Consider the following 26,890-nt stretch of genomic DNA (forward strand, 5'->3'; position numbering starts at 1 on the left):
TGAGGTTTCTTCTTTCTTTTTTCCCCAGTTTTTTTCCGGCGGGAGTTTGTCCTCATCTGAATCGAGTGTCTGAGGACAGAGGATGGCGTATTGCTGTACAGATAGTAAAGCCCTTGAGGATTTGTGATTTGTGAGCTCCTCGGCGTCTGACACCGACGCTCATTTAGCCCGCGTATGTGACGGGGCATTCGTCGTGGAATAACATGCGAGACAGTCCACACACACACATCAGTGTAGTTAGCTCATGACTCTTTAGCCACTCGGTAGTCTCGTGAGTCGTCAGTCAGTCAACTTAACGTCAACCACACTCTTGTCCTGAACCTAACTAAGTGGTTCTGTTGCCTAAACCTAACTTCCTGTGAAGACGGAAGTTTATATGAAAAGACGCTATGCGTGTAACAAGCGTATTCTGACACGTGGTCACTGATACGTGCATAGAGTTTTGGAGCATTGACCAAGCTGCATTATTGGACACATTGGTGTGAGAATGTGTTGAGATCAGTGCAGCTTTAGCTTTTGTCGTCTGTTTGTCGTCTGCAGCTACCAATGAAACATTTGATTCAGAATAATTTAGATAAAGAGCATCTGCATCAAATGTATAAGCCATTATTCCAGTATAAGGTCAATTATAAATGTGTGTGAGTACTGCATTAGTAGATCTTTAGATCTTAAAGTGATGTAGACAGTGATGTTTCCGGCTGCCTGGTACACAATCAGACATGGCCCTGTGTGTGTGTGTGTGTGTGTGTGTGTGTACACTGATGAGGGCAGATGTTTAAACGGGCAATCATCACTCAATGAGTAAACAGCTCTGAAGATGTGTGAGACTGTGGAGGTGAATACTAAGAGAGGACAGAGAGCGAGAAAGAAAAGACAAAAGGAAGAAGACAGAAGGGAGAGTAAACAAACTCCATCAGCTCATGTTAGAAAGCAGCCATCAGGGCTGAATGAAGATTTGCAATTAGCCCACATTTGTGTTATTTTTATCACCCAATGCAACTCTTTGATCACAGCAATGTGTCAGAAATGGAGGAGTCATCCGGAGGGGACGTTTTACCCCAAGTGAGGATTAAAATACCAACTGCTCGGAGCTTCACCGGCTGATCTCACACACCTTTCCCTGCACTCGGTCAGTTTGCCTGTTCCCCCCCCTCCTCTTCCTTCTCAAGACACACTTTGAAAACAAAAATAACCGGAGATAGACATGAGAAGTGTCAGATCCATAAATAAATTGGGTCTTTGTGCACCTTGTTTGAGACTGGCTAACATTTTAAAGCCTGCCAGGTATTAATACCATTTCAATCAGGAGAGACTTGTTTTATAATTTAACAATGATTTATTATACAACCTTCAAATATGCAAAGTGCAAAGTCTTTGGCGATTGGACTCCATCCTGAAGTACTATCACCGAGGGCAGGGATACTGAGGTCCAACAGGCCTAATCCCATCTGGAGTCCAGACACTGGTGGTGGTGGTGAAAGGAGTTGTTGCCATCTGATGATGAATCAGGCGCCTGACTGTGCTGCTGACTGGAGGCGACTGGGGTGGAGGCGGGTCGCATCTGCTTAACGCTGAAATGACAACTGACAGCAGCAGAGAGGAGAACACTTTAAAGTTTGACAGCAACGAGCTGATTGGCTTAAGGAAACTGTGTGCCGACTCTGGTTGGTTGCTTAACCGTGCACGCCCCCAATCAGCTGACAGAGTAATTACAAGGAGAGGAGAGACAGCGATCACAAGCGAATGTCTTCCTGACTGAACTTGCGCATGAGCTACATTTCTCAAGAGACAAAGATTGTATGCGTGGGTGTGCATGTTTGTACAATGCATGTTGTGCATATTTTGGTGTGTGTGTGTGTGTGTGTGTGTGTGTGTGTGTGTGTGTGTGTGTGTGTGTGTGTGTGTGTGTGTGTGTGTGCGTGTGCGTGTGTGTTTTTGTTGGCTTGAAAGGGTGCTTTGTTCGTTCCGATCCGGTTTCCCATTCAGGTCAGAGAAAGAGGAAGTTGCTCTACAATTTTTCGACTCAAATTCAAAGAAAAGCAGGCGACAAATTTTTTCTACAGTTCATGTCAAATAATATGCTACGTTTGAGCTGAAATATTGTAAACATATTTGTAAACTTACAGAGCAAATTAAGACGTACATGTGTATTATGACAATCCTTATAAGACACCTAACCAGTAAGTCAGCTGCACTATTATGTCTTAAGAGTGAGATGAGAAGCCTGATCCCGCTCTTATCTCATCCCGCCAAGCATTGCCCTAGAAACAGCTGGCGATTAGCTTAGCGTCGACAGGAGGCAGGTGGAAACATTTAGCCTGGCGGAGTGCTTATGAATGCCTCTAAAGGTGCAGACAGAATGCAAAGCACATCATTCATTTTGTGTTATTTGTGGACAGCATTTCTGTCTACAGACTTGACGAACAAGGAACAGTTTATTGGAGAGCTTTATGGGTGCTGGAAGGCGAGCTACGCTAGCTGATTCCTAAACTCATAGCCTCAAGCTCAATTACTAATATAATTCTCATCAAAAAGTGTATTTCCCAAAATGTTTTATTCCTCCAATGAACATTGGGTTGTTTTTGAAACTCTGTCTCTTTTTTTCCCCATGCAGTCCAATAATTCCAGCCAAAGGTAACTCGAAAAAATCAAAGAGTCAGAGGCAGAAAACAGCTGCACAAATGTACAAATGATAGCAAAACACAGATTTCTGAACAAACAACAACATTAAAGGCATGCCATGTCTGTATGGCTTTTGAAAAACTCATTCAGGTGCAACACCGAGCACCAAGGGCTTCATTAAAAGATGCTTCCACGCACAAATGTATTGTAATATATGCACACCTCCAGTGAATGCGAAATGACTTGCATAAATTCCCTCCCCGATGGTAAGCTAATGTATGAATGGACTGTGTGTGGACGTCCCTGTGTGGGTATTGTGAGATAGCGATCTGCTCGGAGACTAAAACACAAGCACAGATCAAAGCTCCGGCCTCAGTTCAGAAACCTCATTGAAGGCAGAAACGCTGTTGACTTGTTTGTTTTCTGTACTCTGCAGTGATGTCTGCATGGACATCAGATTGTGGCGATGTTCATACCTTTACCTCAACCTTGTTCAGGTGTGTGTTGAAATTAGATATCAGGTGCGCAGGGCAAAGCTGTTTCTGTCAAGCCTCTGTTTAATATTATTTCGTATAATCCAAATAACAACGAGGAAAGCGTTCTGATAAACCGTAAATGCAGATTTTGTCTTTTCATTTTTCAGGTTTCAGGGAACTATTGCATTTGTATCTTAGAGTCCCATCCAGCAGCTGGTGTTTGATTATGTAAAAGGCACCTTGAGCCCATTGTTGCTGCTAGATCGCCACCTAGTGGCACTTACTGAGGCTGGTGACAAACGTTATTGTACGTTGCAGGAATTATTTCAGTTGAGTTAGAGATCCTTTAAAGAGTCAGTTCACCCAATTTACAAAAATAAGTACTTTATCTTCAGGAAAAACCTATTGCTTTCTCTTTGTGGAGTTTAATTGTTTGTACTCATTCTATACAGCATGTAGTAATCGTCATAGTATACTGTTTATGTACTTTTAACTGTACCAAAACCACTCCACATGGTGACAGAGCTTGTGTGAGCTGTGTTGCTGCTGTGTTGTTTGTCTTTCAGAGTTCCTGCTTCCTGGTTGGTTGGAGCTGGAGGCCATCAAGGAATTGGCAGCAGCTGGCCTCTGTTTCCAGTCTATAAGACCCACCTCATCCTGGCTGTCTGTTTGCTCCTTTTGTTTTTTATGTTGAGCTGTCTCACCACCACCCACAATTTATTTTAATATGTTCCAGCTCTGAGCAGTTCCTTTTTTTGTGTGTCATGCATTGTGGGAGAATAGTGGGCAGCTACAGCATACAAAACAACCTTATGTAGTTAGAATATTCTGTACTTTGAGTCCTACTAAAGAGATATAGTGTCACTTTTTTAGAGTGAAAACTCACAACATACTTAAAACCTTCTTCGTTTAGATTTGAGAGAAATGTTTGTTTTTGTGGGTCACACAGCATTGACAACAGCAACCACCCTTTCCAAAAGAAGTGTATTTATTTGCAGATGTAACAACAGTTTTCATTGGAACTACTTTCTATAAAATAATTTAAATAGTCCGTCTAAAAAAACTGCTGGATAAACCGGACTCATAAATGACTTTCCCCTTCATTGTTTAGGGTGGTAAAGATTTGAAAACCTGGGCAAATAAAACCAAAACTATCCTCATGTCCAGATTAGTGAGAAAATGTTTTTTTTTTTGTAATGTGGGTGAACTACTCCTTTGAGTTAACATGTAACAGCAGCATCTCATGAAGAAGGTGAACCTCTTTTTCTTAAGACAGTCATTTATTGAGGCACTTGACACAAGCCATGGAATGTACAAATCAAATACAACAAATGAAAAGTATTTTCCACATTCTTGTATCTGTAAACATGGTAAAGAGAATACATTCTGACAGTTAATTCACATTGAACCGTTCTCTCCATCGTGGGTGGATGGGGGAAGTGCACGAACAATATCAACACCTCGCTCAGAGTAGTACACCGCGTATACGACAGCTACAAAACAGCAGTGGAGCTAAATACAAAATCAACCGACCGACTCCCCGTTAACTGTCACAACTCCTCATTGGTTAAAAGTCTGTCGGGAGCGGATCAGCAACAAAGCGACATGCAGACAAGCTGTTCATGTGCTCTCGTTTCACCTGCATCTATTTTCCACGTAACGTGTGTAAGAGGTAAGTAAATTGCGGATGAGGCATCTAAGTCTATTCATCAGCACAAGAACACTTCTCTACTTCTGATCATTATTTCATAAATATATAAATACATTATATTTTTAGCAGGCATATGCACAGTCCAAATGTCTTTCTGCTTTGGCTTGTCACTCTCTAGGATGTAAACATTAATGTATATTAACTTCACGAAAATAACAGTTTTTATACTTTCTTTTATTTATTTTGTTGTCACCTTGAGGCCCTGAATGTCTGCGTACATGCCTGCTATGTAAAACCTTCTGAGGCCAGAAAACACAAAATATTTCAGGTGTGCGAAGGTGGATAAGGCTGCTGTCGGGTTACTGTGCCTGAATAGATACAGAATGAGGTTTGAACGCAAAAGCGATACAGCTCAAGTTTTCAAAGCTCTTGCTCATGTTCGTACACCCTGTTGTCCTCATGGTCCTCCCAAAACTAAACATCCAACCGAAACAGCTGGCTCAGCTGGTGCTCACATCTGGAAGGGTTAGCGTCAATAAGGCTGTAGTTAGAGGAATGCTCAAAGCATATGTTTCGAGGATCAAACACATGGCTGCCTGTTGGCTTGTAAGGTGCAGGTTCGTTGGGGGGGGAAAATATGGTTGGACACAACTTGCGATGTCAGTAAACACAGCTGCAATGCCACAGGGCACTAACATCATGTCGGCTCGATTTAAATTGCATACCAATCACTCACAGAGGGGATGTTTCTACAGAGTTATAATCCTGACTGTGCGAAGAAGCCAAAAACAGACGGAATGTAAACAAAATATTACAAAAAAAACCTTTACAGCCTTCTTTGATGGCTGTAGTGAAACATTTCTCAGAGGGGAAGGGTCTCGCACTGGTGGACTTCGCACTCAATCCTCACAGCTGTGAAAACACTGTATTTCGCCATATTTGGTTGTTTTTTTAAAAGAATGAGCGTGGACAGTGGGGAAGAGGATTATGCTGCAGCCGACATGTGACTGGGGATTTACAGTCAATGTGTTTTAGGCGCTCTAACATACCGTAGGTTTCCTATAAGGAGTTAAAACTTGGACACAGAAAGTCCATGCTCAGTCTAAACAGTCAGAGTCCCAGATTGACCGTTTTGTGTCATGTTGTGTGGTATTTGTGTTGTCGTTTGTGGCCTTTGTGGTGAATATGTAAGCCACAGTTACACAGGGATTTTACCCCTTCATGTCTGTGTGTGCTCTTCTAAAATCCTCCTGCTCAGACAAAGACGGATGATAAAAGTCCCATATTTCTTTTATTTTTTAATACCTGTGTAAATGCAGCCGATTAGCCCGTCCCGTTCTGTGGAGTGAGACTCTCCCAGGGACAGATGATCTCTTTGGCTCCCACTCCTCCACGAGAAGCAGCCCTGCTCTCGTGGACCTCGTCCTCAGACTCTATGGGGTAGATTCGGCACTCTGGAGGAATATCCACTTTAATCTGGAAAAAACTGATGAAATACAATGCGGGCTGCAAGTTATTAGCTCGACAACATTGGATTTGAAATGTAAAAATTAGTTATAAGTGCAACTTTAAAAAAGACTGTTGTCTTAATGGTACACTGGGAAGATTCATAGTGGCATCTAGTTATAATGTTTTCCCTGTTCACCTGGGATGTCTCCCCTTATTATTTTAAATAAAATCATCGCATTCAAAAAGAGTGTGCAGACTGACTGTGTGTGTGTTCCAATACTCACACTACCGTACTATTTAGTGTGCCAGAGAAGATTTAGTACGTCCCAATACGTAGTAAGTCAAATGCAGCATGCCAAATACTTCATCCCATTTTGCAGTTTGCAAGCCAGCATGCTTTACTGGCTATTCGTGACCCACAATCCTCTGAATCTACACTGCAGATTCATGAGCAGAAGGGCCAAAGGTCAAGGTGCAATGTTATGAGGAAGTAGTGTGTCCCAATCGATTGCATACTGCATGCAACAGTACGTGTAACGGCAGCTTGCAGTATGTACTAACACTAAAAAAGATAAAGCGGGTCATTTTTCCTCACACTCACTTGCCAATCCGTCTGGGTGGAGCCTGACTTGGTTGATCTGGGCTGATTGGCTGAATGCGGCTGCTCGTCCCGGTAGCCGAGTGGCATTTGGGCGACAAGCTGGCGAACATGGAGGCGGGGGTGCAGCCGCGCTTCAGCAGACGACGCAGGGACAGAGCCATGCGAGACTTGGACACATTCCCACCGACCGGAGCTCTGGCCGCAGGGTCCCCCTCGCCTTCTCCCCCACTGGCCTCCGCTCGCCGCTCAGAGGCCGAGGTGCTCTCCAAAGCCACGCTGATGGGGGACGGACAAGCCGGGGTGTGGGCCAGGAAGGGCAGAGAGGGTGAGGCGTTGGCGGTGGGGAAGTCGGTGAGGCCGGAGTAGACGACGAGGTGGGGGACGGGAGTAGTGAAGCGGCACAGCTGTGAGGTCAGAGGGCAACAGAAAAGTGCATTTTTGGAAAACTTCCATGTCATTTCAAATGTTGCACTTACTTTGACACCATGATGTACATGATGAACACTTATAATAAGTCATAATAAGAAATACCTGATCAGACGTACAATACATATTCGGCTACAACTGTTTTTAGGCGACATGACAATCAAACGACATGAAAAAAAGTGAATGAATGACAACTCAAAACAAACAGAGAAACATGCGATGGTTTGTGGGGGTTTTATTCGCTCATGACTGATGACAAAGAAAACAAACTGTACAATACAGAACACTGTATGAGTGGAGATGGACAGTACAACACATTGGTTGTGAGAAACAACATGACAAACAGTTACAGCTTTTCTGGGGACAGACATGTAACAGATGGTAACAGGTATGGCCGAACACATCTCCAATATTTATCTCTTTTTATCTTTGTTTTTGGTCTCTTTAGCTTCTAAATACTCCACTATGTCACCAGATAGTTGCTAACTCTGTATATCTGCTGTTTGGTGCTGAGCAGGTAATGCACAGAGGATTTTTAATCACAAAATACTAAACTATAAGAGTGAACCAGAACAGTAAAGTTGCAGGTAGTAAAAGTGAAACTACAAACTTAAACATGTTATAAAGCTCCCGAGAGTGCAGTGATGTTCATCGCTACGAGCGACCCCTTTCATATTAAACACGGTCATTTGACTCATTGTTATTATAAAAATATTGATTTCAACAGCTCCGAACTTAAAAGTAAAATGGCATTAAAATGTAAACATTATCATTAATAAATAAACTGCAGCATATTGTTTTTAACGATTCCACTAAATAGTTCTATAAAATCCATGAACATCGCGTGTTTGTGTTTATTTCTTCGCAGGAGGACGAGGAGGGGGGGGCGCCTCCTTGCCCTGCTTGCTGAGTTTGCTCATGACCTGTGTGATGTCAACGTTGGCGGCCATCTTGGCCTTCTGCTCCTGCTCCATCTGCCGGAGGATGATGGGGCTGAGACTGGGCCACCTCTTCTTTGCATTCTGCCCCAACTGGGCGTCACTGGGAGGGAAAGGATAGAGAAACAGGAGCGAGGAGGAGAGGAAGGAGGAAGAGACGAGGTGGAAATTAAGTTTTGGAAAGTGATGCATGTGGTGGTTTCATGAAGCTACAGGGACACTAATATCAGCCAGAGCAGATGAGAGACATACAATTAGGTTTTTCCAACCAATGTCACTCCTAAGTCGTCCTCTGCAGTGAATAATGTTCCTCATTTGATGCTCTTGTGCTTTATCAGGCAAATCAAACCACTGAAGTTTTTTCCACAATTAAAGCCGAGAAGATTAAAGCTCAACATCGTCTGAAAAAGTCAATTTAATGCATAAATGTGGGAGTTAAAAGCCAGCGCATGCCTGAACTGGTGCTCTTCGGGACAGATGGCCTTCTTCACCGTGTCCTTAAACACCGGAGATTTCTGGTACCGCCCGTACGAGTCCTGCAAAACACACACAAACTCGTCATGGATCAGTGCTTTGGTGACGGCGAGTGCGGGCCTGTGGGAATTATGACGCCACCATTATCTTGTGGTGTGTTGACTGACCTTCTTCATGAGCATGTAGATGTGAGTTTGGGCTGGGTCCAGGACGTATCTGTGTGGGTGTTTCAGGCCCTTCACCGTGATTTCCATCGTCTTTCCGTCGATGTTGATCCACCGCGGTGCACCGCGTGCCAGGAATGTCCTGGGATGAGGAGAGTTAGAAACACTTGCATCAAGTACTGCACTTCAGTACAAATTTGAGGTACTTTACTCGATTATGATCAGAGGATAACATCGTTTTTACTCCACTACAAATATCTGACAGCTATACGAGTTCATCGCCAATGAAAAGGGAAGAAAACTTCCCAAATGTCTTCTTGTTTCATCTGACACAAAAATATTCAGTTGACGATGATATAAAACTGCAACCAGAGTCATGAATTGATTATCAAAACAGCTGCTTGACTAATTGTTTCTGCTCGATGACTAACCTCTGTCAACATTCAATGTATTCTACACAGAGTAAATGAAGACATTACTTGTAGATGTGCTCTGCTTTCTCGCTCATCGTCGCAGCTTCGCCCCACTTCAGATCTTCGCAGCCTTCCCAGAATGCCAAGTTCTCACCTAAGACGGCACAGAATAGAAAATAATAGAAAAGAAAACTACTCTCAGCCCATATCTGATGGCTGAAATATTAACATTGTGTGAGCAGAAATGAATCTACACCACGATAACACTTCTGTAATCAGTGCTGTTCCGCTTATTGTTTTCAAATAACGACCATCGTACCGCTGAATTCTTTCTTCAGGAAGAGTCTGAAATCATCTCGTCCTCGAGGGTCTGAGAGCAGCTCTGCGAAGCTGAAAGTCCACCTCTCCACGCGCATTTTAGTTGGAATTTCCACACTTTTTAAACACACAAATAAGACGAACAAGTCATTGGAAAATGATTCTCTGGATTATCAATTGTTTGTCGTCCTCAGCTGACTCACTTGGGCATGTTCAAGGTCCAGTATGTGGCGTCATCAGTGAGCCAGGGGTTGCTGGGGAGACACTTGGAGAGGAAAGGGTCGTGGCTTCTATAGGTGGCGCAGTACTTCACCAATCTGCAAGAACAGGGAGAAAGATGAACATTATGGTCTGTAAAATACTGGAAAACATTTCACCTTCCCCATAAAGTTTGTGTTTTGGGTACAATTTGAAGGATATCTTCAAAATATGAAGACATATATTAAAAACATGAAGAGTAATTAAACTTAGTCTGTTCCTCTGTCACTCTGTATTTTATGCTAATCATTTTCAACTATTAAAACAGCAGCCTTGGTGATAACATGATAATAACAAGTCACTGAACCTGCAGTTACTGTGTCTATATCATCTGTGCTTGACTTTCAGCAGGTCAGTCAGTGGAGATGCTATTTTGAGACGATATGATGTAACCAATCTAAAGTGACTGGTTTGTCACAGATACAAGCAGACTGGGAATATGATGGACCAGCTTACGCGCTAATGGACACCGATGACTTCACTCTGGGCCTCATGATGGCCTGCTGAGTAAAGATCATCTACAGGGAAGCGGAAGAGAGATGACAGCTATAAAGATGTCGGTCTCTAAGGATCACTGATGGTTAACAGGACTGGAAGGGAGGAACAATGATGGGACAGTCAGAGAAAGAGTGGACTTTAAATCCTCACTCACGATTCTCTCGTAGACGTCGGGTGTTTTGGCCTGAGGAAGAAAACGTATTAAAGGTCATGTTGTGAGATCACAAAATAAATCTAAATTTGCATAGACAAAGATTGATTTTTGGTCTGTGTGTATTTGCGTGTTTTTGTACATGCTTTCATGTTTTTGAGTAACACTGAGTATTTAAAATCGAGAATACTGACTAGTTTCTCAACATTACCAAACCTAGCTTAACTTTAGCTTTTGGGTTCAAAGAGTACTCAACACATTCAGCACTGCACTCCTGTAACATTGTCTGATTCATGATCGACAGTTTTTAAAAAGTAACGTTGATGCTGCAGAACCAGAAATATCGTCCTTTTCTTCCATGTATTCTTCTTCTTTGTCAAAACTTGCCGTCCACATTACCCACAACGCAACAGAAACTCATAAACTCCACATCTCCAGCATATTTTTCATATTCAAACTTGTAGTCGTTAACCTCAACCCACGCTGACTCAAGTTTCATCACATCACATTTATCAGACTTCGCACAGCCCCCCCTCTGGAGCCACAAAGGGCCTGACTCAACCTTTTTTTAGTCTTGCAACTTAAGACCTGTGAACTGATCTTGAAGTGTAAAAGCGGTGGAGTTTACCTTTAGGGTTTGGAATTAAGTTTAAAGTCGAGGTTGCAGTAAGGGTTAAGTATGTACGTAGCTGTGTCAAGTACAAACATGAGGGTTGTGTGTGTGTGTGTGTAGGTGTTCATAACCAGTTTAAAAAGTCTGAAAACAAAAAGAGAGACATGGGAAATGCCTGCAGAAGATAAGTGAAGACAAGAGAAGACAAGGAAAGACAAGAGAAGAGAAGTTCATTTCAGTAACCGATAACTCAAATGACTGAAACAGTAGACGGGGGAAAGGAAAGGGAAGTAGAGGACAAGCATCCTTTACTGGATCCATGTATTAAAGCCTCTTATTGAATATAAGCTGATTGGCAGGAATTATGTTCACCCGGGTCACACAGAGACTCACCTGTTACCTCGTCTGCGTTTGGATCTGTTAGTCGATCCAGTCCATAGTCCATGGCGCTCACTGTCCCTGGCTGCACACACATCAACAACAACACGATGATGTCACAATGTGCGTTTACCGAAGGACGCATTGTCGAAAGCAGATGGCTGTTGTTCTAACGCTAATCCCAGGCTGCCATTGTGTCACACTCCACCCAACCATCTGAGACAACAAGCAGCCAGTCACGTGTAAAATGGGATTTTGTGAAATGAAATGTGTTTGTTTTCAGCAGACATGTTTTGACTTGAAACCACATTTAGCAGCAGGATAAGTCTGTCCCTGGATTATGATGTTGTGTTAGAAAGAAAGCTGACTTTGACTTTTAGGATTAAAAGGATGAGTCTGTGTATTGTATGTAAATAATGCATCTCAAGAAAAACGTTTTCTGCGGGAGGAAGATGTTTACAGATCCACGCATTGCCTTAAAAGAGAAATAAACTATTTATTGGAAGCCAGTGTGCAGACCTCCGCTGTGCCCAACACTTTCTGTGGAAGAAAATATGAAGGACTAAAAAGGAAGCTTCTGTACAAAAGATCAAAGTAATATATTTTGGAAAATACGCTTCTTCACTTTGTTGCTGAGCGTTAGACAAGAAGATTAGCCTAGCTTAGCATAAAGACTTGACGCAAAGTAAAAAGAGAAATGCACCTGCCAGCACCTCTAAGCGTCTATTTCTTTAAGTATTCGCTCGATATCTAAAGTGGTGTTTAGCTGCTACAGCCTGAATGTGTCTGGTATGACCGGTTAGCTTAAAGGTAGCACACTTTAGATGGATGTTGCTGTTTAACTGATATGTCTGAGTCAGTTCACTGACTTTATGACTCTTCTTCTGTGACACAATGTTTCCAGCAATCGTCATTTAGTGTCTTGAACTTTGGCAGGTCAGGAAAAGTTGCAAGTTAAAAGGTTCCCTTTAAGAGCAGTCGAACAATCGAACTCAGTCGAACGATCGACTCGTGGCAGCTCCCTTATATTTTGGCTAGAATTGTAGAAACCAAAGAGATTTCGACACATTTAGTTTTAACGGCTATTCACAGTGTTCTGTGATTTGTGGAGTGATAAAAGCAGATATCCAAAAGTGCCTCAATAAAAGCCTTTGACTCTATTATGTCAACAAATTTTGAACCTGGCTTTATCCAACGTTAAGATTTGTGTTCTGGAAAGTTGTGAAGCTGAATCTTTCTGGAGGTTATGGAGTGAGCCTCCTGGTCAGTAACCCAGCCTCATGAAACTCAGACTCACAATGCCACGAGGTGCAAACCGCCGCACCACATTCTCCTACGCAGTGTGAAATATTAATCAGTGGTGCCCTTTTCCTCTGACTGGACATGCAATGGTAATGAGGCATCATGGGTGGAGATAATGAGATCGCCTGGGAAGTATGGAGGTGGAGTGCAATTTATTTCCAGACGTCTCAGTCTGCTGGCAATCCACTGATATACACGAAGCCGTATCCTGTGTGTGTGCAGTACATGTCTGATGACTATCTGTGTGTGTATGTGTGTGTGTGTGTGTGTGTGTGTTTGTGTTCTCACCGGAGGTCTGTGAACCACCCAGTAGGCTCGCTCCTGGCAGTCAAACACCACACGGTCCGGTTTCTTCCTCTCCTTCGCGGCCCTAGAAATCGCACACAAACACGGAGCGTCGTAACACCACCGTAACACCTTCTTGATCTCAAAACTGAAGGGGACGTCTCTTAGTTTGTCACACCACCTGTACTGTTCTTTAGCTTGCATCACTATGAAATCCCATTTGTGATTCATCCACTTGTGAAGACGGTTATAGTGCTCCTGTGGACATAACACAACACCTCAGTAAATGCCAGCAGACTCAATGGATGGCTCTCATTCACTCAGTCTCACCTGCTCGTGCGGCTCCAGGATTCCTTTCTTGCGTATGTTTCTTTTTGCCAGGTAGATTGCTGTCATAATGAAAGGGAAACATGTGAGTGTTTGGTACCAGGAAGTGAGATCAAATGTGTGCCACTACAGTCCCACTCACCATAATCTGTATCCTCAACAGGCCACTGCTGTGTGGGCCAGAAGTACGGTGTCTGGGACGGACAAAGGTCACAAGTGTCATTGTGATGTATCGGTTACAGACCAGAAGCCAAGTAGGATTCATTTATCATTGCTCAGGAAACTAAAAGCAACCCAATTTGTGGTTTTACGTCACAAAAAGAAGAGTGAGTAATAGCACTATAAACACCCGTCTCTTTGCTTTGAACAGTGCAGAGCAGTTACGCTCTCGTTTAAAAGCCGGAATGACCTCAGCCCCTCAGAGGCGCTTCATTCATCATACTTTGTCTTTATAATTGATCAAGAAAAACTGTGAAACATTCACAGGTTCCAGCTTCTCACATGTTTAATTTACTGATTATCTCTGTTTTATAAATGGATTACAATAGTTTGGCGTTTTACAGACTTAAAGATGAATCTATAATTTAAATACATAATAGCTGTCCTAACTATCTCCCTTAGAAGCTGCTGTGTGCTTCAGCCAAAAAAGGCACCAATGAAAAATGCAATCAGCCTCATTATAGGATACCACGGTCTCCACCTGCTAGCGTCCTAATTGTCAAGTCAATATAATTACAGAGCATTGAAAGCCAACAAACGTCGACTAATGTGCGTTTTCATCAGCATTCAGCTTTGATTGACTCGGATGACGTGCATTGCATCGAAAACTTCAGTCCTTGCACCGAATAAAAGCTGCACATGGATCAATATTCAATCGTAGTAAAATAAAATCATAATATAGCCTGTTAATAGTTTTATCAAAAAACTTTAAAATGCACTTCTTGTGTTGTTTTTGCAGGATGTCCACAGTCCTTTTTAATTTAAACGGTTCCCCGTGGAGTTTTCTTTAAAACTAAGATTTCATTTAAAATCTAATTTATATTTAAAGTTTCTCAACATAATGTGTTTTAATGTGCATTTTCAAATATATATTTGAAATTGTGCATTGTTTACTTGCAGTTCTCTTCTTCACTGCCTTTATAATACGTGTTTTTGCACATTACCGCCACTAACTGTTGTTTGTGCATCCTCACGCGAATGCAAAAACCTTCATTCATGGCGCTATTTGTCGTAAAAACCTCCACGAGGCGCCTTTAAAAATCTCTTTAAGAGCTGCCTTGGCTCTGGGGTTTTGAGATGCGGTGTGTTTACCTGGAAGCGATAGAGAGATACGTCTGGTTTGATCACTAAGCGTTTGTGGTCTTGTAGAGGGTAGATGTATCCTAACGCCACCAGCATGGAGCCAAAAGTCCTCGCCTCTGGAGACAACCGGAAGAGAGTCGAGCAGCAATTAAATCAACTGACAAACTGTGTATTTAATGTATGAACGGCATCCGCTGCCTCATCTCTCACCTTGTGTGTCTACTTGGAATCTGTCCGCTAACCATGTAATGATGTCTTCACCTGAGGAGGACAGATAGAAAGCAACAGTCAGGGGTAACAAAATGTTCACCAGCAGATAGGAAAGCAGCTCTGAGGGCGAACACCAAGAAATAAGTGTTTGTGTGTGTCGATACGTAGGTGGGCTTCTAAATGCCAAACCCCTGATACACCGCCACTGACTGTGCTGTTAGCCTGTGAGCCTCTAGAGCTGATGTGGAGGAGGAGGCACAGCAAGACACAAGGAGAGGAAAGGAGGAAAGGAAAGAAGAGAGGAGGAAATAAAAACGGGGTATATAAGAGGAGACAGGAAAGGAAAGGAGATGAGAGAAAAGAGGATTGGAAAGAAATGTAAAGGAGTGGAGAGGAATGAAGGAGTAATCAAGAAGAGAAAATGAGAGAAGAGGAGATGAGTGTGATGGAAAGGAAATAAAAGAGATGAGGAAAGGAGTAAAGGAAATGAGGAGAGAAGAGATAAGGTAATGAGGTTAGAGAATTGGAAAATAAAGGGGAAAAGAAGAGATAGGAGGGAAAAGGGGAAAGACAATGTGAGGAATGGGAAGGAGAGGAAATGAAATGAAAGGAGGGGGAAAGGAGAGGTGAGACAGAAAAGGAAAGGAAGGGAGATAAATGAGTGGAGAGGAGAGGAGAAGCTGTTTGCATGTTTGGTTTCATTCATTCATCTGTTTTAAACTGTCTGGATTCAAAGCTCGCAAATGACGTAAAAGTCCAGGTTTCCTCTCCTCCTCCTCCTCCTCCTCTCTGCTGCTCTCTTATCTCTGGTACTTGCTCTTTTCCTCTCGCCCACTCAACCACCATCACCCTCCTTCCTTCACCTACTTTCTCCCTCTCTCCCCGACCACTCGGAGACCACGGGGGTTGTCATGGAGATTAAATCTGGAGCTCTCGAGTTTGAGTCGGTAGCTCCGGTATCCTCCAGTGAGACTATGCAGCCGCAATCACTCAAGCAGCTGCTGAATAACATCAAGTGTGTGTGTGTGTGTGTGTGTGTGTGTGTGTGTGTGTGTGTGTGTGCTCTTTACCAGTAATAGCGTGGGGTATTGTTGTTATAACCAGCCTCTGGGGCTGTGACTTAACTCCTGTTTTCGGGTCCTGCATCTCCAGCAGCACCTTCTCTGCCTGCAAAGGAATATCAAGATGAGGTGAGACGGATTTGGGGATTAAATCTGCTCCAATGTCAAGGACAGGATGGTGATGATGATAATTATCCACATCTTCATCATCCCCATTCACCTCTTTTCTGTTTAATGAAATCGAATTGCCTCTCATATTTGAACCCTCTGAGACACATTTCCCCCCCCCCTTGTGATATTAACGCTTCATTATTTCTATCAAGCCAATGCTGTGGGACTTAGTGACTCTGTCACCGCTTCTATTAAAAACAATATGTGACAATTAACCGTGAAGCTTAACACATCTAAACAAGGGGAGCGGTGAGATGGGAGCTTTGTTTCATGCCCTGATCTCATAGCTTTTGTTTGGCTTACGTGGGAGGTTCTGTGGTGAGTCACAGCCCTCTAAATGGTGTTTAATTCATCATATCACCAGCTCAGGTGTGAACTGGAAAGCAAGAAAGCATGCAGTACATTAATTGAGTTTGTGTGTGTGTGTGTGTGTGTGCGCGCGCGCGCGCGCGCGTGCGTGTGTGTGTGTGTGTGTGTGTGTGTGTGTGTGTGTGTGTGTGTGTGTGTGTGTGTGTGTGTGAAAGAGAGAGGGAAGGAGTGAGTGTGTATGCAGCTCCCGGGCCTGTTTGAAGTGCTTTGTGCTTTGAAGTCATCCTGGAGAGGCCATAAGCCGCAGGCTGAGCCAGACCAAAGTGGGCTTTCATGGACCAAAACACAAAGTTCTCCTGGAAATGAGTACAGCATTCCCCTGGAGAGCAGGACATTGTGAGTGCTGCATCCGGGTACAATCGTCATATTTTTATCTTAACTATTTCCTGCATACTTTTTTAAAATTTGAAATGTGAGATGATGAGTCGAGCCTCGCTCATGGCCACAGGACAGGGCTGCTGTTGTGCAACACACAGTGCCTGGATTAAGTTCTCTCCTGTGGCTGGTTAGATGGAAGCACCGATACTGATCCAGGATTAATGCTGATTAAACTGAACGACCATGACACTGAAAAGGTTGCAACAAAACTGTCTAACATTAAGTGTGACAGACAGGTGCCCACTGAAACCAAGATGACATGTGCTTCAGGTTTTAATGTCTTGTCATTCTGTTGCATGCACTTCTGAATGCTTGGTTCCATTTAAATGTTGTGTTTTTTTCACTAATTCTGACCAATCTGGTAATTTAAATGCGTATTTGCATGCATAATTGAAACATGGTATATTTGTTGTCTGCTTTGTTGCATTCTGTATCCCAAATTATATCTGTGGGCTTTGTTGCTTTGCAAAAACCTAAATAAATCTATACGCTAAAAGCATAAAGAAACCAGGATTCCTCTGAGGACCTGTAGAGATTAGTGCAGTTTTTTATAGGACAAATGCCAATACAGCCTGTGTTTATGGAGATACAGCAGACTACCACAGCCCAAGCAATATTGGAGAATTCATCTAAGTGACTGGTCTATAAGTGCGTCTGCAGGTATAGTCCAGCCTGAGCAGCCCGGTGATCATCATCTCTGATGTAAAAGGATAGCCTACCTTCTTGATACAAGCCATGCGTGGTCGATACCTCTGTCCATGGTCGTGGAGAGTGTTTCTAATAGTCATGTCTAATGATCACTCCCTCACAGACACACACACGGAATGCCACTGTGTCGCCTGAGAGTCCTGTGTCGTGTGGGGATGCGTGAAGGGAAGTGCAACGACAGACACTGATGCTGCCTTCAAGTGTTCCCCATAAGCTCCTGCTTGGAGGGTGGGAAATTTGAATTGTGGTGTTACGTTCTCATTTTCCATCATTCAAGTGAACGTTATAGTTCAATTAGTTTTAGGAGAATTGGGCTTTTTGTTAAAAATACAACCAAGCAGATGCAAAACAACAATAAATGACATAAATTTATGAGAAAAGTCCAAAATAATAAAAGTGTAACACTTTTATCAACAAATATTGACAACTTTTCTGTGACAGTACCCTCGGAGATTCCTCAAAGGTCTACTCATAGAAAATCGAGGGGTATCCTGGCTACATTTCCTATTTCATTGACCTTTTTGAAGTGCGTTGAAGTATATATTTTCATATTTCCAACAGCACGTAAAGGCAGCATATCTAAAGAAAGGGGAATCAACCAATCAGAGCGCGTCCTTTTCTAGCAGGTATGCAATTACCAAACTGAACCAGCAGGTGGCGACAGGGTACCATCAGTACAGATATCAAGTCAAGTCTTGCGTTTTAACAAAGTTATAGATTATTTTGTCAGCGAAACAAAAAATTAGGCGTTTGAATTGAGTTTAACAAGTTTATAAAAGTTAAGGTTTTAATCATAAATTGTGTGATAGCGTCGTTAAGATTACATATCTACACATGTAGACTTCACCTGACGTATTTCTACGTGAACATCGAATAGTTATATGTGTGTGCGTGTAATAAAATGCAGTGTTTGTGTGAGTCAAAGCTTAAAGCGACTTAATATTGATGGTAAACAGTCAGCAGCACTACTTCCTGAGTTTAGGGAAGGGGCTTGGTCTCGTGCCCGCGCCCCGCGAACGCGCATCAAATTAGCATCGATGAAGTTTGTGCGAACATGGCGGATTTCCTGCCGACCAGGTCCGTGCTAAAAGTTTGTCTACCCGTCTGCTTGCTGAACACCGGAGAGGTGGAACAGCTCCGAAAGTCCAAGGACATCGACCGATGTCTCTCCCGGGAGAAAACGTACGTGAAGCGGCTGGTGAAGATCCTGCTGCTCGGCGCTGGCGAGAGCGGCAAGTCGACTTTCCTCAAACAAATGCGGATCATCCACGGCCAGGACTTCGACCAGCAAGCGCGAGAGGACTTCAGAGCCACGATTTACAGCAACGCTATCAAAGGTATAACCGTCGCTGCCTCGAGAGGGGCTGAGATAAGAAGACGGAAAGGCGCTTAAAAAAATGGATGGGGAAAGTTTCCACATCTGTTTAGCAGCGCTGGGCTGTGAGAGAGAGAGGACGTACATAAACAGTCTACATCTGCTGTCGGCACACCCTTTACGAACCGTTTCTCGACTGAAATCTCCACTTTTTAAAGAGTTCATAGACGCGTAGCCGGTAGATATTCAACGGTTTAAATTTGAATCATAGCCGTTGGTTTCAAACTCAACGGCTAACAGGGATGTAGCTAATGGAGGTAAACCCACCAGTGTGTCTTGTAAGGTGTTCCTGTTTTTCCACTCTTTGTATGTACTCAAAATAACTTGGACAACCTTCTAATAATATTTAATTTAGTGTAAACAAAAACACCTTAACATGCAGTTACATTAATACCTCTGTGACAAAAAAAAAAAATTGATTGTTATAAGCCTCACAAATGTATTTATTTCCACCATTTGCAAGATCATGTGTTGGTGTAACTGTGTCCAATCAAGATCAATTATTAATATTACAGAAGAAAAAAATTGTATAAATATTAGTGATATGTGGTTATTAGTGGTTGTGATACTCTGAAATATATTTTTTGCGTTCATTCATACATCCCTCTCAGACCAAACAGGTTTGTAGCACACCTGTTATTCGTGGTCACCATTGCAGTTCACCTGCCCTTCTAGTCTCTCTTCCACCTTAGGTTTCACTCACATGTGGCCTCCTTTAACACACTTCGAGTGGGCCTCTCTCTCTTATCGAGGTGTCTTCACTTCCTCTCCAGGTGTCCGCGTGTTGGTGGACGCCCGGGAGAAGCTGCACATCCCGTGGGGTGAGCCAGACAACCAGAAGCACGGGGACAGCCTGATGGCCATCGATACCCGGTCGGCCAAGATGGCCAGCGGGCAGCTGGAGATGTCCGTCTTCCTGCGGTACCTGCCCGCCATCAGAGCTCTGTGGGACGACTCGGGCATACAGAACGCATACGACCGTCGTAGGGAGTTTCAGCTGGTACGTAGCATTGACACAGATCTACACAAAGTTAGGCCCAGATTTTTTGCACACCACTCTTTCTCGCACCAAAATCAGGAAGAGTTTTCTGGGCTTTTTTTTTTTTTTTTTAGAAAAGTCCCAGTGAACGACAGTGGAAATAGAAAGTGAAACAGGGTTTTTCTTCTTCATTCATCCTCCCTCTCTTCTCCATGCAATTCTTGGGTCTCTCGCTCTCTCTCTGTCTCTGTGTGAGCGGTCAGACATGTGATTGACTCAGCTTCCTGTTTACACCTCTCCCCGCTCCTTCTGTCTCGGCGTCTTTTTAACACACTTGACATTTTACCCCAGAATAACAGCTGTGGTCGCCGGTACGTTGGCATGTCCTTACTGAGACCTTCCTGTGCTCTCATTTATGCCTGGTGTCACTTTCACAACCTGCAACGACTACATTTGTTTAATTTTCTGTCCGGTCATGTGATGAACTTTCTACATTATCCAGCAGTCGGGGACACGCTTGCTTTCAGTAATGAGACACGAGCAGAACATTTACATTTCCCTTTCAGTTGCATAAGGCTGAACCGTTCTCAATGGCGTTTGGTTTTGTGTCCCACACACACACACACACTCAGCTGGTTGTGCAGACAGAAAAAGGGGAATAAGAGTGATCAGAGCTGGAATGTTGATCTGTAGTTAAACAGCTTTATGCTCACAAACAGAGCTCTAACTCTCCCACTCAGTGTTATTGTCACACCTCCAGTTACATAAGTACCAGGACACATGCACACATACGATCTGTGAGCATGTGAGGCTGAAACTAACCATTATTTTATCATATTTTGGTGTAAAAAGTATCACCTTCAAATTGCTTGTTTTGTCAACAATACAAAACTCAAAGATATTAAAGTTGGTGTCATCTCATTTTAGCGGCTTGAACAAACTTTATTATTTCATTATTTTTAGCTTTGAATCGTTGTTTGTTTCTGAAAGAGATATTTAAATTTTTTATGTGTTGATCAGGAAATATTGAATACATATTCTTTAATGATAATACTTTACTGTTGCGTTAACAAGTTTTCATATTTTTATTTTATTTACAGTCTGTGTATGATTAACACAGATTACTGTACGGCTGAAACCTCAACAAACAAGTAATCTGTAGAACTATTTTGGTTATCGTTTGTGATTTTGAATGATTATTAATCCCCCAAAAAAATAATCTATCAGGTTAATCAATGATTAGCAGCTGTAGCCGTTTGTAGCGTATAAATCCTTGATTTTGAATTAAATCGCAAACTTAAAGGAAAGGAGTAATATTCTATATCTATTGTGATATGAGACTAGATATCGTCTTGGATTTTGGATATCCTAATATGACATACATCTTTCTTCTATTCCAGTAGAGTGTTGTCATTTTGTGAACTGTTCTTCTGTTATTTTCCGTTAACCACTTAGCCTTTATATCCACATGAATGATGTTTATTTATCATAAATCTCAAAGCACAAATAGTCAACCCTACGATATCGACACAGTATCGATATCGAGGTATTTGGTATTTGCGCTTCCAGAGGCATCGTCTCCCCAAAATACAAGCTCTCCCATTCAGACAATAACAAGAACAATAAAACCCCAAAAGCAGCATCTGAAGAGTTGTTCAGTTGGGAGCTGTTGAATATTCCCTGCTCTCGTTTACGAGGACTACCGGTAATGAGTTTTTCTGCCAGCAGATACAACCCATTGTGTTTTAAGTATCTGCATCACAAATCACATCTCGGGGTCTCTCGTTTATTATCATTACACACACACACGGATCCTCTCGCTTTGCATAGAACGAGGTTCACAGAGTTGCTCTTGAAATCCCCCCCCCCCCTCTAAACATTTCAAGAGAATACAGTTCAAAGGACACGCTGACATTTTATGTTTCACTTTTGTTTTCACAGCACACTCGTGCTTCATAACGAACAGATAGAGCTCATAGTTGTTGCTCTACTCATGTCGCTTTTTTGACGGTTTGCAAACCCCCGGTCCTCTGGAGGTCCGAGCTCGGCTGCTCCGCCGTTGACAGAAAATGTGTCCAGAATTTAAAATTAGCTTCATAGAAAGGTAGCTCGGCTTTCTTTTGGCTTTAGCGACGCACCATTCTACTCCGCCCTTGTGTAATGTTACACTCCCCACATGCACACACACACACACAGGATTTTCAGGTCAGTTTAGTTTTTTAAAAGATCAAAAGTGAGAACAGGAGTTTACAGTGGAGGAGGGGGAGGGGGGGGTTAAAATCCAGAAATACTGCCCAAACTAACAATACTGCTGATCAAATTTGAATTTTAGAGCAAAGGTTGTTTTGTTCACTGTCGTTAATGCAAAACACTTGCAAAACAAACAATAAAGGGTGTGGTGTGTTTACAGTGGAGACACTGGGTCACAGGAAAGATGGCGGAGGGGGTAAATCTGGTCTGCAGTTTTTGGTTTATGTTGAGTTCAGGACACAGATAAAGGAATGCGTCTCAGTCCCGACGGCCTCATGTCCGGGCTTGCACTAAATGTGCATGAACAGCGTCAGAACGTTCTAGAAAAAAACATCCCCCCCACACACACGCGCACGAGCGAAGCTAGCCACACTTCTGTATACATCAAAGACACACTGCTGAACACGTGTCTTCTGCAACACCAAATACTTTGCATCCTGCTTCAGCGACTCAGCTCTCAGCCGAACACACACACACAGGTTTGGAAGTGAAAACAAACCGTGTGTGTGTGGTAGCTAAAGGGACATATTTTCCGACCGCTACAACAGCAACTAATGCATTGTGTTGAATTCACTACTATCCGTTAGCAAACATGCAGACTTTGAAATGACTGAATCTAATAAATTGTGTGGAATTAACGGACATTCCTCCTCTGTCCTGTCGCAGGGTGAGTCAGTGAAGTATTTCTTGGATAATCTGGATAAGCTCGGCGATCCGGTAAGTTTGTTTCTGCCCTCGCAGATTGTTATAATCAGACGTGTACGGTATATGTTAAAGTTGCTATTGCAACACGTCTGGACCATTTTAACGAGCGACCGGGATGGTTGACAGTGCTGACGAAGACGCTCCTATTAGCTGGAACCACGTCTCCTTGAGGAAAGGCCTCAGAAGTATTGAACTCCGTCTCCACAAGAAAGGCCATGTTGTCATCCATTAGTTATACACCAGCCCACTGTTGGAGCCTACAGGACTTGTAGTTGTTGATAATCACGTGTATCTACTTAAAACTACATTACAATGTAAACGTGTAGTAAATTGTTATAATCTGCTTATAACCCTTTTCGAGCCTTTCCTTGACCTCGATAGAAAGTCTACATCATATTAACGATGGCCCCATGTTGGATGAAAACAAGATAACATGTTCTCCTCCATAAGCCCACTAATACAACGCAGAACAAGCTTTCTATATAGTATATTAAAGTAGGCGTGTTGTCTTTCCTTCTTGGTCTACCAGCTCAGTCTGTTCGATGGTCGTTCACCGTGTTTCTCCGTCTCCCCTCCAGGACTATGTTCCCACTCAGCAGGACATCCTGCTGGCTCGCAAACCCACCAAGGGCATCCACGAGTACGACTTTGAGATCAAGAACGTCCCGTTCAAGATGGTGGACGTGGGGGGGCAGCGGTCGGAGCGGAGGCGCTGGTTCGAGTGCTTCGACTCGGTCACCTCCATCCTCTTCCTCGTGTCCTCCTCCGAATACGACCAGGTGACCACGCCGTCTCTTTTCCTCTGGTACACACGAGCCTGTGACAGCCCGATAAGCATCAAGTTAATCAGTTTGTTCTGAAAGATAATGTTTGGTGACTTTTTGATAAGTCCTCATTGTTGTGTCTACATACGCGCTCTTATTCTGTTGTGATTCATGCCACAGCACGTTTGCCTTCAAATAAAACTCAATTAGTTTGTGCCCAATGATACCATATTTTTAACCGTATGATTAATTATATTTTGTCGTCTTTTGCCCAAATTCACAGTTTGATGCGTACTTGAGTTTTAGGGTCATAATTTAGTCCCGATAAACGTAAGAAATACACACAGGACATTTGTTTTTTATTTTTAAAAACATGCACCTTCCACACAAGGATTACCCATAGTATATTTGTATGTAAATATTATAACTTAAACTACGTGTTTTGATAGATTTTATTCAAGTTTGGTTCTTACATAGTTATGACCAAGATGTGTACTGAGCAGGAAAATGTATAGAATTGGGAAAAAAGACTTTCCAATGCCCTCTGGTTTGCGACACTGAATCTAAATTACCTCAATTACTTGTGATAAAAATCAATCAGGTCGATCCAGAAAGAACCTTTAGCACTTTGAGAGATCTGTGTGGTTACATTTCCGCAGTAGTAATTGTACTCACCGTACTGTTCTCCTCAACAGGTGCTGATGGAGGACAGGCAGACCAACCGGCTGCGCGAATCGCTCGACATCTTCGAGACCATCGTCAACAACCGCGTCTTCGTCAACGTGTCGATCATCCTCTTCCTCAACAAGACGGACCTGCTGGAGGAGAAGGTGAAGAGCGTTCCGCTCAAGGACTACTTTCCCGAGTACACCGGGCAGGAGCACGACCTGCCGGACGTCCAGGCGTTCATGGTGGAGTGCTTCCGGGCCAAGAGGCGCGACGCCACCCAGAAGCCCCTGTACCACCACTTCACCACGGCCATCAACACGGAGAACATCAGGCTGGTGTTCCGGGACGTCAAGGACACCATCCTCCACGACAACCTCAAACAGCTCATGCTCCAATGACCCCTGTCGACCTGTGAAAGTAGAGGACCTGAACGGGGACAGACCACCATCCCCCCCCCCCTCGCTCCTGACGAGGACTCGGGAAGAGGACCAGCCTCAGAAGAATCCGTTAGACGTCAGCATTCTTCTCCAGCCGTTTTTATATTAGTTTTTACCCTCCTCTTTTGAAGAGTGGTCTTCTTGTTTGTTAAAGGGTTTGGTAGGGGAACAGACTGTCTGTGGTTATACAGAAAGACGGGCGGGAGGTTCAGATGTTGGATAACATCTGATCCCTTCTGCTTCGTCTGCGGAAAACCTGCGAAACTTTTACAAACCGGGCAGATGGTCTCTCAACCAGATACACAACCTGCCGAAGCAACAGATACAGGAACGACGATGTCTAGACAACATGGAAGCAAAAGAGTTAAGGGGGTCAAAATGTAATCAATGTTGATTTGCCAGTTTGTGTCCAAAGCACTGAATTCATCTAGTTCCAAAAAAAAGAATCACTCCACTATTTCTGTTGCACCCTCCAGTGCTGCTTAGCGAACGTGGTTTCTAAGCCCCCCCCCCCCCCCCCACAGTTGTTTTGTTCCCGCGTAACACCGTCCCTCCCTCTTCTCGTCCCACTCATCACCTTTTCTCGTGCCTTCGAGACATTTTTGCCAGGACAAGGACCAGTTCATTGATGGCGGAAAAAAAGCGTTCACAAAGTTCAATATTTTATGTGGTAAATGGCTCCAGCACTGGCACCTTGTCTTGAGGGGAAAAGGGCACAAACCACAAGACTGAACCTATAATGTCTTATGTAGACCTAATCACTGTTTAAATCCTGCATTTGTGCCTGTTGCCTCTATAGAATGAAAGCCTTCAACAGATAGCTAAGATGCAAGTTCCCATGCAAGTTGTCCTTTTTGTTTTTTGGCAGTTCAGAGGACAAAAATGACCTTGAATGGCGCATGAGGCAGTCGTGCCATCAAGTGAACATGCAGTCCACTGTTTTCTCAGGGTTGAATCAAAACCAGCGTCGATGCTGAAGTCGTCGTTGGTGAACTAACTGAATAGTTTAAACTTTGTCTGGGTGGCCAGGCCTCAGTACAGTTAGCTGGGTGGTGTTTGGTACTGGATCCTCCTGGCTTTGACCCAGAATCCCCCTCTCTCTCTCTCTCTGTTTCCATCTCTGATTAGATGCCTTGTAAAGGGACAGACTGAAATGATGACTGTCTGTTCGTAGACGAAGAGAGATTTGCTCTAGATTGTCTGAATATACTGTAACTGTGACTCCAGGCGTCTCTGAAAAACCCTTGAAGGTTTGTTTGTGTTTTATACGCCAACTTGACCGATTTAGGAGTTTTTAAAAAAGGCGTTTTAAATTTCTTGAAAGAACAATGTAGACAAGAATCAGCTACTGGAGCGACTGTATTCTTTAGGGGGCCAATTATTTTTTTCTTTTAGAGGACAATTCCCAGGCACTGTTTGAATCTGTATTTCTAATCCAAATCACCCCATGCTTTCTTGTGACTGTTCACATTCTCTTCCCAAATTAAGCTCCTGTGAGCGTCCATTTGCTTCTAGTTTTGGCTTTGTACATACTGTAATCTGTTGCCGTGTAAATAATAGTCAGGTTTATCTCCGTATATGTAAATGGTTGTAGAAATGGATTATTTTGTTTTTCAAATCACTGCTTTTCCAATGAAGATTACCTTTTTTTGATTAGGATGTGTTGTCTTATTGTTTTCATCACCTTCTTGAAATTCATTCCTGTGCCAAGTCTCATGCCACTCTAACCCTATCAATAAAATACACTTTTCTAATGAAAGTAGACTATCTTTTTCTTAATTTGACATCTTGAGTATTTTGCCTCTTCATGATTAACATTGGCCCAAAAAAACGCAAGGAGATATGTTACAAAATTAACAATTGTTTTGTATTTCTACATTAAAAGTACACTGAAACTAAACGTTCTTTGGACATCATTTATATTATGTTGGCAGTCTTATACAAGGTATAATATGTTTTAAATTAATGTTATTTCATATAACAAATGCATGTGAGGTGCCTTTGAGTGTGAACTAGATCCTCTCTGAAATCTGTTTCTTTAACAAATATTTCTTTGTATTGTACATACAAAGTACTTTCAAGTAAGTTAAGCATGTTTCCTGGCCTACTTAACCTTAATACTCCTTCATAAAACTTGGGGGCAACTGAGCAACTCCATTTGCTGAGGA

At 42.9% G+C, this 26,890-nt stretch overlaps 2 protein-coding genes across 2 annotated transcripts; one reads left to right on the forward strand and one right to left on the reverse strand.

Annotated features, from left to right (window-relative positions):
* Positions 1–6,072: 6,072 nt before the first annotated feature.
* Positions 6,073–17,694, reverse strand: LOC306795380 (regulator of G-protein signaling 9-like; the record flags this gene model as incomplete). The annotated part of the gene is made up of 19 exons (XM_079293881.1): positions 17,555–17,694; positions 15,927–16,023; positions 14,857–14,907; positions 14,656–14,762; positions 13,487–13,538; positions 13,348–13,406; positions 13,199–13,275; positions 13,021–13,102; positions 11,453–11,515; positions 10,443–10,472; positions 10,247–10,308; positions 9,736–9,849; positions 9,534–9,649; positions 9,281–9,368; positions 8,805–8,943; positions 8,617–8,699; positions 8,149–8,266; positions 6,800–7,203; positions 6,073–6,235 (listed from the first exon to the last, which is right to left on the reverse strand). The coding sequence occupies exons 1-19, from the start codon at positions 17,621–17,623 to the stop codon at positions 6,073–6,075; spliced, it is 1,974 nt and encodes a 657-aa protein (XP_079150007.1). The 5' UTR covers positions 17,624–17,694.
* An 872-nt stretch (positions 17,695–18,566) lies between these two features.
* Positions 18,567–26,615, forward strand: LOC306795328 (guanine nucleotide-binding protein subunit alpha-13-like). The gene is made up of 5 exons (XM_079293809.1): positions 18,567–18,880; positions 19,692–19,918; positions 22,814–22,864; positions 23,431–23,631; positions 24,312–26,615. The coding sequence occupies exons 1-5, from the start codon at positions 18,598–18,600 to the stop codon at positions 24,681–24,683; spliced, it is 1,134 nt and encodes a 377-aa protein (XP_079149935.1). The 5' UTR covers positions 18,567–18,597; the 3' UTR covers positions 24,684–26,615.
* Positions 26,616–26,890: the final 275 nt, after the last annotated feature.

This window comes from Melanostigma gelatinosum (genome assembly GCF_949748355.1).
Source record: "Melanostigma gelatinosum genome assembly, chromosome: 21".
NCBI lineage: Eukaryota > Metazoa > Chordata > Actinopteri > Perciformes > Zoarcidae > Melanostigma > Melanostigma gelatinosum.

Excerpts from the sequence above, each read along its gene's own strand:
- LOC306795328 (XM_079293809.1), top strand. The coding sequence starts at position 18,598 with ATGGCGGATTTCCTGCCGACCAGGTCCGTGCTAAAAGTTTGTCTACCC. Across the intron at positions 19,919-22,813 it reads GTCGTAGGGAGTTTCAGCTG|GGTGAGTCAGTGAAGTATTT; the intron begins GTACGTAGCATT and ends GTCCTGTCGCAG. Across the intron at positions 23,632-24,311 it reads CCTCCTCCGAATACGACCAG|GTGCTGATGGAGGACAGGCA; the intron begins GTGACCACGCCG and ends TCTCCTCAACAG.